General features: G+C 44.0%; 2 protein-coding genes and 1 long non-coding RNA gene across 3 annotated transcripts in view; 2 read left to right on the top strand and 1 right to left on the bottom strand.

Annotated features, from left to right (window-relative positions):
* Positions 1-4,392, top strand: part of LOC308463017 (ATP-sensitive inward rectifier potassium channel 12) — a 96,911-nt gene extending 92,519 nt beyond the window's left edge. The window contains exon 2 of the transcript XR_013979435.1: positions 3,560-4,392. The gene's annotated coding sequence lies outside the window, so the exon portion shown is untranslated. The remainder of the gene's footprint in view (positions 1-3,559) is intronic.
* A 2,383-nt stretch (positions 4,393-6,775) lies between these two features.
* Positions 6,776-11,166, bottom strand: LOC308463138. Its single transcript, XR_013979474.1, has 3 exons — positions 10,644-11,166; positions 9,674-9,784; positions 6,776-8,976 (listed from the first exon to the last, which is right to left on the bottom strand). It is a non-coding gene; the product is annotated as an uncharacterized lncRNA (long non-coding RNA).
* A 719-nt stretch (positions 11,167-11,885) lies between these two features.
* ATP5MF (ATP synthase membrane subunit f) lies at positions 11,886-15,551 on the top strand. The gene is made up of 4 exons (XM_080981296.1): positions 11,886-12,038; positions 13,129-13,236; positions 14,369-14,485; positions 15,382-15,551. Exons 1-4 carry the CDS (start codon positions 12,023-12,025, stop codon positions 15,408-15,410), a joined length of 270 nt encoding a protein of 89 aa, XP_080837422.1. The 5' UTR covers positions 11,886-12,022; the 3' UTR covers positions 15,411-15,551.
* The last annotated feature ends 135 nt before the right edge of the window (positions 15,552-15,686 follow it).

The following is a 15,686-nucleotide window of genomic DNA, read 5'->3' as shown; positions in this document are numbered from 1 at the left end:
GCCCAAGAGCACATAAGATCGCAGCACCCAAAATGGCCGCCAAGTTCTCGTGAGAAAAAACAGGATGTCCCATTTTTTCTGGAGCTCTTGGAAGGTATGCCACACCCTTTGGGGCTCATTGTGGTATGCCACACCCTTTGAGAACCACCACTCTCATCCTTTGTTTATGAATACCATTGTTGGTCAGTCAGATGGATTTGCTAAAGGCTGTTGGTCAACCACAAACCATCAAGTTTAGAGATACATTGCTGGTCCTGACCTGTAATGGTTCTAGGGGTTGCTCGTGCGTAAGCCGGTGCAAACACCTGGCTGGATTGCCTGAGTGAACCTTTTCTGTCCGGACAGCCACTCACCCGTGGCTGTCTCAATCGCTGGCAGAATCCATCAGTGGGCGTTTCTTAAACTTCTTCCAGCAAAGAAGCTCTTTGACGCCTAGTCTCCTCCTACTCTCTCTGCGCGAAAGCCTTCTGCGCAAGGAGGGCGTAGGCAGCGGAGGACCTCTACTCTCCCCGCTGGTCCCCGGCAAGGAGTCATGGGACCGCCTCGCTGCTTCCCCCATCTGCCCCCCTTCTCCACTGGTGCTACGCTGATTCTCTTCCCCAGAAGATGGGCTGCCTCTCCCAATCCCGGGACGCTCTCCAGAATCCCTCTGGATTTTGCTCTCTCCCTCCGGCACTGATGGCAGTTCCCTGACATGAGCATATTGGACCTCATTATGCTCAATGATTTTTAAAAACCTGATCCATCCGGCTGGTAGAGCAAACATAGAAACTGTATATGTAGCGAATTTATCCCTATCCCAGCGTGTAACAGATTCTCTCCCTCCTGTACGAAAAGGAAACTGTCTGAAGCCCCTCCTCCAAAAACCTGTCTCCCAGGGGAATTATATAGGAAACAACACATCGTGGACAATACCTTTCGCTTCTCTCTGGGCCCCCCAAGTGACAATTTACAGGAATTCTGCTGTAGCTCTCCTCTAAATATACTCTGGGCATTTTGGAATCTCAGAGCGGCAAATGCTTTCCTCATTGCACCAACAGATAATTCAAAGCCCACTGGTTGCGCTCCACCATTGCCCTGTCATCTTCTGTACAAGGAAAGTGAGGGTCACCATCTTGTCCTTTTCATCTCAGGCAGCAAAATATTTTGGGGCTGGCCGAGCGTTTCCTTCCTCGCTGATGTTCATCACTGTTGAAATAATGTTAACTGGGGACCTGCTGTTGGTGAAGTCTCTCCGTTTTGCTTCCCAGTGGCTTCTGAAGTTGGGAATTTCTTGCCGACATGTGCCTGCAGGGCAGCAGATGGGAAGGGGGCAAAACAGAGGGGAGGGAAGAGAGAAAGTGAGTGCAAGGGAAGGATGGGAAAGGGCCCAATGATGAATGATTAGGGATTAAAATACCGTAGCTCTCGCCTTGGCTGCCATTGAATATGAAGCTCCTGGAATGATACAGCAGATGTTTAAAACAGATTGAAATGTCACAGTCTGCATGGAGGGTGGAACACAGTGTTATCAAAGTCTTCCCTCCTCTCTAACCAGACTGTTCCATTTGCCCGACTCACGGTGTGATGAGGATGGCACTTGCGAACGTCCCAAGTTGAGGAGAGCAAAGCTCGCAGGGTCAGCATGTTGGAGAACGGTGATGAAAACAGGGAAGGAATTGGAAATTGCTGCAATCTGCGTGCTTCTCTGTGGTCAGGAATGGAGATCAGCCACCCAGCACAATCCATATTCATTCCCATTGGTGCGTGTGTGTTTCAAGCCTGGAAATAATATGCAGTTGATGACTTTTTAATCGTTACTATGGGATTTCCTTTACATTGACTGGAAGTCAAAGTGTGTAAATAGTTACATAACTTGCACAACGGCCAGAGAAACAAATAGCATAGTATTTGGCAGAAACCAAACCGCAAGGGAATGCAAGCAGCGCTGATATTGATGAATTGGATGATATTGGAAAGGAAATCACTGCCTTCTTACTGTCAGGCTCCCCTTCCAGAAAGCAACAATGGCAACACTTATTTCAGAGTAAGGAAAATATCTTTATTCAGGCCAAAAGCAGTACAGCCTCAGTAGCAAGCACATATTCCCGAGTCAAGGACACATGGGGACGGCTACATCTGGCCCCCCAGACCTGAGCTTCCCCGTCCCAGATGTAGATTGTCACTATTACATTTATAAACTTTTTTTATTAAAAAGAAACCCCTGTGTGTAGAAACATCAGCCATTGTGGAAACTGGAGGCATGTACATGAAACTGAAAACAGAATCTGAAAAGCCTGTTGGTAAGGCTTCAGGTGTGATAATGCACAGGGATTATCTTGTTCATGCTGCTCTCTTTTTGTGTGGGTCATTCGTAACAGGTGAAGTGGGCAAGAGCATGCTGCTGATCCCCAGCAATGATTTCTCATAAGAAAACGGGAAGAAAGTGTTTATCGGAGGATGAGAATTAACTTCAAGGGGCAGATGACTGGGAACAGCTCATGCTGTGAAGCCCTTTCAGATGCTCAAGAATGAGGCATCCATGAAAAACGTTAAGAATATGTATATATTACTCATGACGGGTGCACGACCCAGCCAAAGTGAAGCAATTTTAAGCCCTGCTGATTGCAGCAGGAGATGAGATTTCAGCACCTGCTTAACTTCATAATAAACTGAACTGAAAAGTGCATTTTTTGCAGCATCGTTTGGACTTGTTTCAAAATGTGGCAAGTGGGTCTTGCAGGAAGGTTTTGCAGAGCAGAATTCTCACATTCAGGGTCCCATTCTTTCTTTCAGGATAGTCCATTCCTCTTCCCTGTGTTATAATCTGCCTCATATAACCAACATGTTTAAGTCTAATTAATGCATGAAGGGGTTAACACCATGCCAGGCATAGCTAGGTCACTCCCCCTTACCTTGGGAGGAAGGTAGTCAGGCCTTTGTTCCCCTCTCAGACTACCGGAGAAGAGCAGCTCAAGCTCTGCGTGTGAAGAGGTTCTGAGCTGGTTGCTGCAGCTCAGACCTTATGGTTCTTACAAGCCATTTTTGCATTCCTATACCAAATTATTTAGGAACTTTCACCACTGTAACTAAATCAAGTTTTACTGCTTGTGATTTCTGACTGATGTATGGAAAAGCACATGAACCTGACCTTTGGAGAGTTTGTAAGTAAACCATTTTAAACTTACCAAATGTGTGGTTTTTCCTATGATAGGGGAAGAGGGCCATATTTTATAGGACTAACAGCTAGAATGACCAAGTTTAAAAACTGAAAACTGGGAGATCTCATTCTGGAATTCCCATGTCTGCTGTGGCCCTGAGCGGATAACTGAAATAAAGATCACAAGAACTAGTTATACCCTGCCCCGCAAGACCAGTGGAAATTGTGGATTGTATCCAACTAAATCTTACTCATAGTAGACCCACTAAAATTAATGTACTTGAGTTATGATCCACTCATTTCAATGAAAAGGACTAGCATTGGATACAACCCTGTTTTTGCAAGATACCAAAGTGTCACAGATGTGGTCAGATGTAGCACAGCCTAGTTTAGAAAAGATTTCTCTCTTTTTTTCTTTAGCAACCTCTTGACTGATGGAGACGTTTCCTTGGCAGTGGCGCTGAGCTTGGGCTTTCTCAAAGGTAGCTTCCCAGCAAAACATCTGGATGCAATGCTCCATCCAAGAGGCCTGGTATGAAACAGGGTTTCGGATTGCATCCCCAGAGAGGCCATCCGCTGGGGAAAGGCTAGCATTGATGGGGCGTGTCTGAGATGCTAGATGGGAAAGGGCAACCCAGGAGCAAGAAGCAGATTTGGCAGAGACAAGGCTAGCTCTGTCCTGGCTTCCAAAGGCTGACCACCCTCGCTGCCGTACAAATTTCACTGCAATCCTAGCAGTTTCTAATCAACGCATGTAGTGGTTCTTATGTATGAACAGCCAGCCCACAACATTTTCTTCCCTAAGGCACAGCAGCAAATGTATCTTCCTCCTTCCAGGTCAAGGAGAATAGAACTCAAGGCCAGTCAAGCTATTCTGGAACCTGAGCCAGAAAAACCATTCAGGTACCTCTCTCCCATCTTTGCAGTAGTAATAGTAGTAATAGATGTTTCATTACTGAGCCACACCCCTTACTCACAACCCACATGCCTGCTGAGATAATTCAGGAAGTTTTCTGGTGTGTTAACAAACCATCTAAGTGCCCCTATTTTCCAGGGACAGTCCCATATTTACAGAAGCCATCCTAGTCTCTAATTTGATCCTGGAATGTCCCGCTTTTCCTTAGGACGCCCCTATTTTTATCAGAGAAATGTTGGAGGGTATGGAGTTATTTGACCCCTGAGCCAAGGAGATAAGTAACCATACAGCCTTTAGAAGACATCTGAAGGGAGTCCTGCATAGGGAAGTTTTTTAATGTTTAATGTTTTATAAGGTTTTTTAATATGTTGGAAGCTGCTAGGGCAACCCAGTCAGATGGATGGGATATAAATAACAAAATTATTATTACAATCGTACCGTGGAAGTCGAACGGAATCCGTTCCGGAAGTTCGTTCTACTTTCAAAACATTTGGAAACCAAGGCGCGGCTTCCCATTGGCTGTAGAAAGCTCCTGCAGCCAATCGGAAGCCGTGGAAGCCCCATCAGACATTCGGGTTCCAAAGAACGTTTGCAAACCAGAACACTCACTTCCGGGTTTGCGGCATTCGGGAGCCAAAACCTTTGACTCGCAAGGCGTTCGGGATCCAAGGTAAAACTGTATTATGGAACAGGACATCCTTATTTTCATTGGAGGAATGTTGGAGGGTATGCCACTGTGGCTCGTGACATCTGAGTCGTATGGCTAGGAGGGGAATATTTTAAAGAAAGTTGAATGGCAGGATTAAGTGCCGTGTTTTGGAATACACTGAAAGCAAATATGGGTCCCTTCAGGAAAACTTCATTTACTAATGGAACCTGCTGAGAAAGGAGCACTCCGTAAGGCTTCCGCCTCCATCATTAGCCTTTGCTTGGCTTGCTGCTTTTTGTACACTTCCCTCAGGCTACTAATATGCGCCACAAGGGATAGCTCATTGTCAGACAAGGAGCAGCTACCAGTGCTGGAGAGAGGGGAAGGCTGTGGGTTTTTAGAAACAAAGACGCCCCCCCCTTTCACCAAACAGAATTTGCTAAAAATAGCAGCTCCTTGAGAACAGGCCTGCCTGAAAATAGCTGTTTTCTCAGGGAGCAGAGATTGCTTCTTCTGAAAGGAGTTGCTATTAATGTAGAACTGTCCCTCAGGCCATCTTCTGAAGAAAAAAATAGAGGTGGGGGGTAAACTTGCTGTGTACACTAAATTCCACGAAAAGCCATGTTCAAATATGGACACCTCTCAGTTGTCAAGCTGTCCAGTAACCTCTCTAGAGATGACTTGTTCATGGTAGCCATTAAAAAAATCCTAGTTTCATCAGGAAGCATTTCCTGCATCTTAAGCAACAGAGGACCAGAATTCTCACGCATACCCTGTGACGTCTGACAGCCCACAACAAATTGGTGATGGCTAAGCCAGTAGCTTTCAAGCTTTTCTGCCTTCAGAGAAACCCTGTTCCACTGAGTATCAACTTGTCTACTAAGAAACCTCCATCTGCAGGTCTTTACTGGGGGATATGATGTTCTAAGGCAGTGGTTCCCAAAATCTGACCTGCCATGGGCTACTAGAAAATTGCTGAGGTTGAAGTTAAGTGTTTTTTTTAAAAAAAAAAAATAACTATAAAAAGAAAAAGCCAGCAAGGAGTTGGGGGAAATAGGTGATTTATGGACTTTAAGAATTCCAGGCGGATAACATGGTTTGGTGGTCAGGGGGAAATTAAACCGGGGACAGGGGGGGGGAGAACTAAAATCCAAAGGCTTGTTAACTTCTTTTTTTTTTTTGAACTGGCTCTTTTTCATCTACTATACTTTTTATTTCTTATTTTTGATATTTCTACTGTGTGGGGTGTCCTTATTATTAAAAAAAGGGAAATTGTGGAATGAAAATGGGGTGGGCCCTGGGAAAGAATTTTTGTTTTTTATTAAGAGTATTGATGAGGAGTGTATAAATTTTAAATTCGGATAATGGTCTAAATAAATTAAGTTTCAATTAGAACTGAGAGCTTGTGGAGCCAACAATGTGAAAGAGGAATATGGTAGGGGTGGGGGAAGGGGGGAGTCCCGGAAAGTGGATGTATGAAAATAAGGCTTTGAAATGTATTTTAATTCTTACTTTCTGTATTTTTGAAAATTTTAATAAATATCATTGGAAAAAAAAAAAAAAGAAAATTGCTGAGGTTCTTGGCAAACCACAATTTTTTCCTGCCTCTTGCAACAACTGTAATTCACTGTGTTAGGCACTGTATGATTTTTAATTGTCTTTTCACAGACATGCCACAGGCCTTCTTAATGAAGAAATCCCTATTCTAGGGAGCACAAGATCTCCCATGGGGTCCAGCCCTTTGGATCTCACCATTGGCCTGCTTGAATGGAAGCTTTGGCTTTGAGTGCCCCCAGTGTTTTCTGGAAGTTTCATACTGCAGGGGGGGAATTTTAAAATAGCAGGGAATTTTTCCTTCATGGAATTTTGACCACTATTGCTTGTTTGGAAACAATTGTGTGATGTGAATGTACATTAAGCCAACTGAGAGGTGTTGTTGTCTATTTATTTATTTATTTATTTATTTATTTATTTATTGGGGGGGAACCCCTCAAAAGAATAAAAAATAACATTACATGTAAAACAGTTAAAGACAACTATTGAAAACATTTCAAAAATAAAATAAAATTAGTGATAAACTAAACACAGATGAGAACACACATCAGCACTCTACATATTTAGATAGGCTTCTCTAAACAAAAATGTTTTTAGCAGGCACTCAAAACAGTGCAGTAAAGGTACCTGCCTGGTGTCAATAGGCAGGGAGTTCCAAAGGGCGACCACACTAAATGATTGATTTCTTACAAATGTGGAACAAGCATTATATGGCACCTGTAACAGTGCTAGTTCTTGTTGTTTATGTTGTTGTTCCTACTACTCCTATTATTGTCTTATTAACACACCACCCTTTCTTAAACAGATTACAGGGTAGTACACAACATGAAAACTGTGATATAGCCATTATAATTAAAAAACCAGTTAGTTATAACACCTAAACTATCAGCAAGACCCAGAATCTTTAACTGGTTGGTTTATTGTTTCTAATTGTAGGAAATATTGCAATACTTGCCTTCCTCCGCCGCGTAGCACAGCCTCCTTCGGATGTAAATTTATTTAGTGGCCTATCCCTTTGCAGCAACCTCTAGCTCATTTTAAGAAATAAGTAAATAGTAAAAAGATCCATATTTTGCAAGCCTTTCCAGAGCCTCTTAGCAGCTGGAGAAACTGAACAGCTTTTTCTGAACAGGCTGTTTTTTCTAAGCAAGGCTGACACCTGCTGGGCTGCTCTGAAATGGCTATTTGTCAAATAGTGCAGATTCACTCACTATTAGGTCCCTGTATCACCCTAAATTTCTCTATGTGTGAATTATCAAGCATGGCTCTGCGCTCAGAATGGCCAGATCTTGGCCCTGAGGAGGATATACGTGTGCCAAGAGAACAAGATCATGCATTCAGGATGGTTGCATCAGAACGTAAAGGGAGCCTTCTGGATTAAGCCAATGGCCCATTTAGTCCAGCATCCATTTCTCACAAGGGCCAACTAGATGCCTCACTGAGAAGCCACAATGGGATCTGAGCATATGAGCGCTCTCCTCACCTGTGGTTTCCAGCAACTGGTGTTTAAGAGCATTGCTGCCACCAACTGTGGAGGCAGACCATAATCACCATGGCTAGTAGCCATAAAGAAGGCTGATTACCGAAGAATTGATGCTTTGAATTATGGTGTTGGAGGAGACTCTTGAGAGTCCCATGGACTGCAAGGAGATCAAACCTATCCATTCTGAAGGAAATCAGCCCTGAGTGCTCACTGGAAGGACAGATCCTGAAGCTGATGTTGGGAAAGATGGAGGGCACAAGGAGAAGGGGACGACAGAGGACGAGATGGTTGGACAGTGTTCTCGAAGCTACCAGCATGAGATGGACCAAACTACGAGAGGCAGTGGAAGAAAGGAGTGCCTGGCGTGCTCTGGTCCATGGGGGTCACAAAGAGTCGGACACGACTAAACGACTAAACAACAACCACAACAAGTAGTCATCAATAGCCCTGGAGGAAAGGAAACTCAGGAAAGGTGCAGTCAATAGAACCCTCCCCACAATCCCGCATAGACCTCCAGCGAGGCCAAGTTACGAGGGGCGCTCATTAAAGATTTCCCCTGACGTACTTCCTGTAGACTGAGACTTTTCCCATTGCTTTATGCAGATGTGGAGACCTCGTCTGTAGAAGTCAGCAGGTTGCGTCAGAAGGCACGGCTTGACCCCAGAAATCAGCATTTCATCGTCTGGAAAAAGCTTGCCCTTCAGAAAGAACTTTATGGTTGGAAAGAGGTGGGAGTTCGATGGTGCAAGGTTGGGAGAATAAGGGGGGTGAGGAAGGATTTCAGAGCCACAGGACCATACTTCCGTCTGTGCAACATGTGAGTTGTGAACCGGGGCATTATCCTGCAGGAGGCAGACACCTTTGTTCAGCACACCACACCTCTCAATTCTGATGGCCTTCCACAGCAGTGAAGCGTAGTATGTCCCGGAAACTGTGGTACCCATTGCCAGGAAATCCATCATCACTACTCCGTGCTGGTCCCAGAAGACCGTGAGCAGGACCTTGCCCACTGATGGTTGGACATGTGCCTACTTTGGAGGTGGTAAGGCAGAATGCGTCCATTGTTTGGATGGACCCATGTTTCTTCCTGAGTAACTAGTCTGGCAAAGAAGTCATCAAGGTTTTTGTGACACTTGGCCAAAAGAGCCAGTGAGCATGTGACTCATTCCTGCTTCTGGAAAGGCGTCAGCAGCCGGGGAACCCACTGTACGGACACTGTTGCAACAGGGTCCTCTCTGTATCCACAGGCAGGCAAAAGAGAGAAAACCCCGAACTGAGATAAGTCCCGAGCTCAAATCCCCTTTCACCAGGGCAGTTCATTAAAAACTTTTTTTAAAAAAATGCCTGCTCCAAAGGTCTTATCTTACTACACTAGGGATTATATAGCTATACATTGGTACCTTGGGTTAAGTACTTAATTCGTTCTGGAGGTCCGTTCTTAACCTGAAACTATTCTTAACCTGAAGCATCGCTTTAGCTAATGAGGCCTCCTGCTGCTGCCGTGCCGCTGGAGCACGATTTCTGTTCTCAACCTGTAGCAAAATTCTTAACCCGAGGTACTATTTCTGGGTTAGCGGAGTCTGTAACCTGAAGCGTCTGTAACCTGAAGCGTATGTAACCCGAGGTACTACTGTATCTGAAATTTCATGCATATCAGTTAATATCTTGACCCTCCTCCACGAAAATAAATGTTTACTTGGCCGTTGTCCTGTGTCGTGAAGGCTGAAATTTCAATTCAGCAGGGTCAAGATATTAACTGATACGCATGAAATTTCAGATACGTATAGCTATATAATCCCTAGTGTAGTAAGATAAGACCTTTGGAGCAGGCATTTTTTAAAAAAAGTTTTTTATGAACTGCCCTACCTTTCACGCTCCCCACTCCCTCATGCCAAACATAGATTAGGTACATGTGAGACAGGTGAGTCATACCTGATTCAGTGATGACATGAGGCAACAAGATCTTTTGCTCATCTTTGGCTTTTACGTCCCCCTAGGTGTCGTGAGAGGATGAGACTGGAAATTGATAGCTGGAGACAATGCCTGACGGGGTGATTTACAAAATACAATCACAAACTCACAGACTAATTTTTACAGGATTCATAAAGACATTAGCAAGAGCGAAAGGATTTAACAAACAAAAGATGGAAACGGTTTGTTGAATATTTACAAACAAACTGAAAATGGATAAGAACATTGGCAGGATTGTTGTAATAACCTGCAGTTTTATAAGAGTACACATTTAAAGTAGATGAATAAATGATGAAGTTAATTTGGAATATGCAGATATTAAAAAAAACAAATTTAAGGAACCGCAGAAAGAGGGGGAAGGAAGTCGAGTTTCAAAATGTTAAAATGATTGTAAAATTACTGAAAGGTATACAATTGGAAATCATAAATAAAAATTATATATAAAAATTATATAAAAATAATAACAAACAAAAGATGGTTGCATAGATTTCAAGTGTAAACTGCAAACTGTTTTGCAAGCTTTAAGACGATCAGTTGTTACAAAGCACTTAATTTAAAAATGTTGCAAAACAAATTGTTACATGTCTTTATAGTTGCAAGGGGTCTGACTCATGGGGATACGTTTTATATCAAGATGCATTTTATTTCAAGGCCTCACAGTCGAGAGGAAAGAAACATGGCTGTTCCCTTTATTAGTTCAATATAGGTAAAGGTAAAGAGACGCCTGACCATTAGGTCCAGTCGTGGCCGACTCTGGGATTGTGGCGCTCATCTCGCTTTATTGGCCAAGGGAGCCGGCGTACAGCTTCCGGGTCATGTGGCCAGCATGACTAAGCCGCGGGGATTCAAACCACCACCCTTCTGATCGGCAAGTCCTAGGCTCTGTGGTTTAACCCACAGCACCACCCACATCCCTATTAGTTCAATATACCTTTATGTAATTGAAGGAGCATTTATTTTCTTATCACCTCCTTGAATTTGTCTAGTCCTCTTTGAAAACCATTCAAGTTGGTGGCCACCTCCTCATTGCCTCCTGTGGCAGTGAGTTCCATAGTTTAACTGTGTGCTGTATGAAGAAGTGCTTTATCAGTCTCAAATCCAACATTCAGGATGCCCACGAGTTCTAGTGCTATGAGAGGAGAAAAACATGCTGTAGCCTCTTTCTCTATGCCATGCATATTTTTGCATATTCTATTATCCCCTTACTCGCCTTTTCTCTAAACCAAAAAGCCCTGAATATTGTAACCTTTCCTCGTAAGATCGATTTTTAAATGTTAACATCCTGCCTTTCAATCTGTTCATCAGGGTTGAACAAACAAACCCCAACATCCAAGACTAATAAAAGCAATAAAAATAAAAGCAGAAGCCAGCATTTATACAGAACAAATCAATCAGCAATAAAATAACGGAATTGTCTAATCATTAGAAGATTGTGTTTCAAAATCATTTCTCTTTAAAAGGTATGCCTTTGTATTCTCTTTCTCTTTTTTTGGAGGTGAGGTGCCTTTTTACTGCTTTTATATTTTGGATTAGTGATTGTTTTAGAATGCATCGTGATACGATGTTTGCAGTTTTATGCTACACAACTTGAGCGATTTATATTAAAAGAACTATAGAACAGCAATATTATTTTAATATATTCCTCCATCCTTTGCTGTAATTTGCAGCACTAAGGGTGGCTTTTGAAAGGTTAAAACACAACAAAAGTCAGCAGAAATTAAGCAACCAGTATCGAAAAATAGTTGTTAAAACCTTTTTTTTTAAAAAAGTATTTGTGTGTGGTGTCAGTTTCAAAAGCAAATCTCATTAATTCATTGTGGCTTGGACAAACATTTCGTCTAAGTCATTTATTAAGAGAGTATTTTCTATGCGAGAGCTTATTGTTTCTGGGCTTGTTTTGTTGTTGTTTTGCTTTTGTGTGTGTTTTCTTTGACCGGGGTATTTTTCAGCTGAAAAGCCGTTCTGGCTCCCCTTCAGGAAAGGAAAAAGCGGAATATGAAGCCCTATGCCTGTTTACTCAGGAAGCAGATTCCACTGCCTTCAGTGGATCTCGCCCCTCAAGTATGCGCGCGCCAAGGATGGTCGCCAAAAACACCTGTGAGGAGAACGTCCCGCTCTTATCCAATCGCTTGGCTTCTCTTTCCCGCCCAAACTAGCTCCGCCCAGCCCAGCCCCTCAACTCGCCAGGCCCGCCCATTACACCGCCCAAGGAGAGGGCGACCTTCTTTTCCCACGAGCCCCCGCGCGAGCAACCTTCTCCCGGCAGCCCTTGCGAGCGGAGGAGCCCGGAGGTGCTGCAGCGGCTTCAAGATGGCGGACCGACCCGGTAAGCGCTTTTGGAGGGAGGGAGACGCCAAGGTGACCCGGCTCCTGTCAGGGCTAGGGCGGTGCTGGGATTAATTTACTCCCATTTCCCGGAGAAGAAGCGCCCCGCTGTTCTGTGGAAGGAGAAAGAAGCGCCTTCTGAGGAAGAGACGCCCTTCTCAATGTAGCCCTGGGTACAAGCGCCAGGCCGCTGCTCTTCATTGCTGGGGTTCGCCCTTGAGACCACCGTTTCTCTTTGTTGCCCCCCAACAGCTCTCCTTTGCACTTGTGTGTCAGTGTCAGGCAGAAGTTCGGCGGACAAAGCTTCGAACGCCCCTGCCCCCCACCCCATAAGAATAACCTAGTGCAAGCACGTTCAGCTCCCAAGAGACTGCGATCTACTCCCAGTATTTAAAAAAGGGCAGTTTTTTAATACTGGGAGTATACAACCCATTGGAGGGAGGGGGAGCATGCGTGGGGTGGGTGGAAAGAGTTGCTGAGCTTTTTAGGGAGAGGGTTGCCCAGAGATGTCGATTTTTGGGGGGGGGGTGGAGTTGAGCTTTTTTTTAAAGGAGGGTTACAAGAAATCGCTGACAATCACACACAGCAATAAAGCCACCTATCGGCCGCCCACCTTCTTCCCCCACCCCACCGGCGGGGAGAAAATAAATGTCAACGCGACGCCCACGGAAATAGGTCCTGTAGATCACGGTCGACCGGTTGGACATATCTGATCTAACGGATCATGGCCCACCTATGCCAGCATCCTGTTCTCACAGTGGCCAACCAGATGCCTCTATTGGGGAACCTGCAAGCAGGACCTGAGCACAGGAACAACTCTCCCTTCCTGCAGTTTCCAGTAACTGGTATTGGGAAGTATTTATAGCCTCCAACCGAAGAGGCTGTGCCATAGCTGTGATGGCTAAAAGCCACCAATAGCTTTCTTCTCCATGAATTTGCCTATTCATCTTTTGAAGATGTCGGAAGTCAGTGGTCGCCTCCGAGGGGAGGTGTGGGGGAGAACCTTATGTTACCACTTGTTCCTCCTCCTTGGCATAGGGGTGGGTAAGTCATATCAGATACCCACCCTCACATTCTTTTTTTCCTCTTAGTTCCAGTAAAAGATATGAGGCTGCTGGATGTAAAAGTGGGGCAGTTGCCAAACTGGTTAGCAACTCGAGATTACACCCCAGCTGGGTTTGTTACGAGTATCCGAGGAGGTGAGTGTCTGGGAAACATCTGATGTGGAGCATATGTTTGTGGCAGGAATTGTATGCATGTGATTGTCTTGCTGAATATTTAATCTGTTCAACACCAACATTTTGTGTGCAGATAACCAGGGTTTCAGAAGTCTCCTATTAGGTTTATGCCAATAGTGCTATACCTGAGAAACACTGGCAGGATTCAGTGTACAACAGATCACACTGTCCATTGAAATACTCTTTAATTTGCCAACGAAATAAAGGCTTCATGGGGTTTGAAAATCTAGTTGTGATCCACCTTCAGATTTTTAATCCCACTTGATGCATTCACAGTGTGATCCAAATACATACTTGGGAGTATATTTCTATTGAATTTGGTAGCATAAGAGTAAAAAGACATAGGATTGAGCCACAAGTCTCCTCAGTCTTGCAGCCAGATCCTTTGCATTTCTACTCTTGACTAACTTCCACTGTGCTCATTGGCACACTCAAATAAATGCACACAGAACTACAACCCTGAACAGGCAGTTTCTGGCCTTCGTTCCTACTTATTTAAAGGACTTGTACACCAGCCTTCAGTTTAAAACAAGCATATACTAAAAACTGCAAAATCAACAGGAGTAGCATAAAAACATAGAGGCAGTGGCTGCTTATGAATAAAAAACCAGAGGGCTGTTACCCCATGTAGAGCTGGCAGTAGTTCTGCAACATCTCAAGCAGGTTTTTATTTCCGAGCCCAGTTACTTGGACAGGGAGGAATTGAACGCAAGGCCTTTTGCAAAACATTTGTTCTACAGAGCTGCAGCTTTAACCTGAGTTCCCAGTCCCTTTCCCTTTGTTCTTAAGCATATGTCTTAATGTAGCCATTTTAAAGTGTTTAGATAAACTAAATGGTACAGCCTTGTTGTAAAATTCTGATTTTTGATAAATTTCCTACTTGGGCTATAAGCCGAAGTACACTAGCTAGAAAGGTAGGTCTCATTGAGGCCACTGAGTTCAATGGAACTAAACAACAGGCTGCAAAAGTAGTGATCTTGGGCTGAAGACTTCATTTCCTTATTCTGTTAGCTTTTTAGTGTAGCTGTCACTTATCACTACTAGGTGTTCCTCTGCTATCTGTATGGCTAAGACTACGCTCCTTTTTCACTAGGCTATGACAGATTTGTCAAAAAGTACATTGATGTGAAGAAACCAGGCATTGGTGGCGTCGCCATGATGCTAACTGCCTATGTGGTTCTCAGCTACATGTGGAGCTTCGACCATATAAGTGAGTAAAACTTTCATTCTGTACACCTAAAAAGCAGCAGTAAATACAGTACAGTCGCATCTTTCGCACATTTATCTTGCACGATTTCAACTTTACATGATAAATGCATGCAAAGCAGAGATCTTTTAACCTCCCTCCCTTGCTTACTGGGCAAGCCCTGCTAAGCAGGCAGGCTCTGGGGTGCTCTTGCAAGATACTGTGGGGCCGTCCCAGGTTCCCACAAGAACTTGCATGACCACCCTTAGGCTTCCAGAGCAAACATGATGTGATGGCCTTGCTTGGGGGACAAGGCCCACTCAGTGCTCTGGCTCTGGAAATGTAAGGACACTAATGGGTGGTTCAAGTATAGCAGTTTTTGCATTTATGTACCTTCCCTGCGTCAGATGCGATTGTACTGTAAGTCCTCTGAGAGGAGAATTCCTAATGCTTTTAGGGAAAGGCATGTGTGCTGTTGATTTTCTGCTCGTGCTTCATGCCCCGACCTGTGGTGGATTGCATCAGTTGCACTCTCTCTCTTCCTTTTGGAACTACTAGTTTCTTGGGATACCTAAATTGAACTTACATGGCCAAAGTATAGCTCTGAGTACTTGTCCTGGAGAAATGGGGAGGTTGTGTTCATGGGAAATTTGTAAATTTCCCAGATGCATATAGCTGCTTACTGTTGGGAACCTGAATGTTTAATTGGATGCCATGTTGCTGTCAGGCGTTAGGTAAAACCCATTTTCCCCAGGTATTTGGTTAATGATCGTATACAGTATGTCATTGTTTAGCTTTGTCATGGTAATTAGAAGCTGTTTTGAACACACATGGAAATATGGGATAAACCTTTTAAATGAAGGATGCACTTCCATATACTAATATCCAAAAGACTGCAACTGTTTGTTTTGGCTATTCAGAGCATGATCGCTGGAGGAAGTATCACTGAAGCTTGATGGACCAGAAGAATACAAGCTGCCATACTGCGACTCGTAGTGAGTTTGCTTCAACTGAATGCAGATTGGCTCTTACCTTCTAGACTCAACAGTGTATTCTGTGACCAATAATAAAATATCTACTTTCCTTGTGACTGATGGAACTAATTTGATCACTGCAAGGTAACAAACCAACTGATCCCACAGCGGGCACGGGGGGTTTACATTAAGTTGCTGCTTGAAGGGATTGGTAACCACAGCCCATGAGTGAATAATTGCCTGAAGTTGTA

Source organism: Podarcis pityusensis (assembly GCF_964106645.2).
Source record: "Podarcis pityusensis genome assembly, chromosome: 14".
NCBI lineage: Eukaryota > Metazoa > Chordata > Lepidosauria > Squamata > Lacertidae > Podarcis > Podarcis pityusensis.
This window is presented reverse-complemented; position numbering and strand designations above follow the sequence as displayed.

What these genes read in the sequence shown, in the direction of transcription:
- ATP5MF (XM_080981296.1), top strand. An exon ending in TGTTACGAGTATCCGAGGAG is followed by an intron (nt 13,237 to 14,368) that starts GTGAGTGTCTGG and finishes CTTTTTCACTAG; the next exon opens with GCTATGACAGATTTGTCAAA. An exon ending in GTGGAGCTTCGACCATATAA is followed by an intron (nt 14,486 to 15,381) that starts GTGAGTAAAACT and finishes TTGGCTATTCAG; the next exon opens with AGCATGATCGCTGGAGGAAG.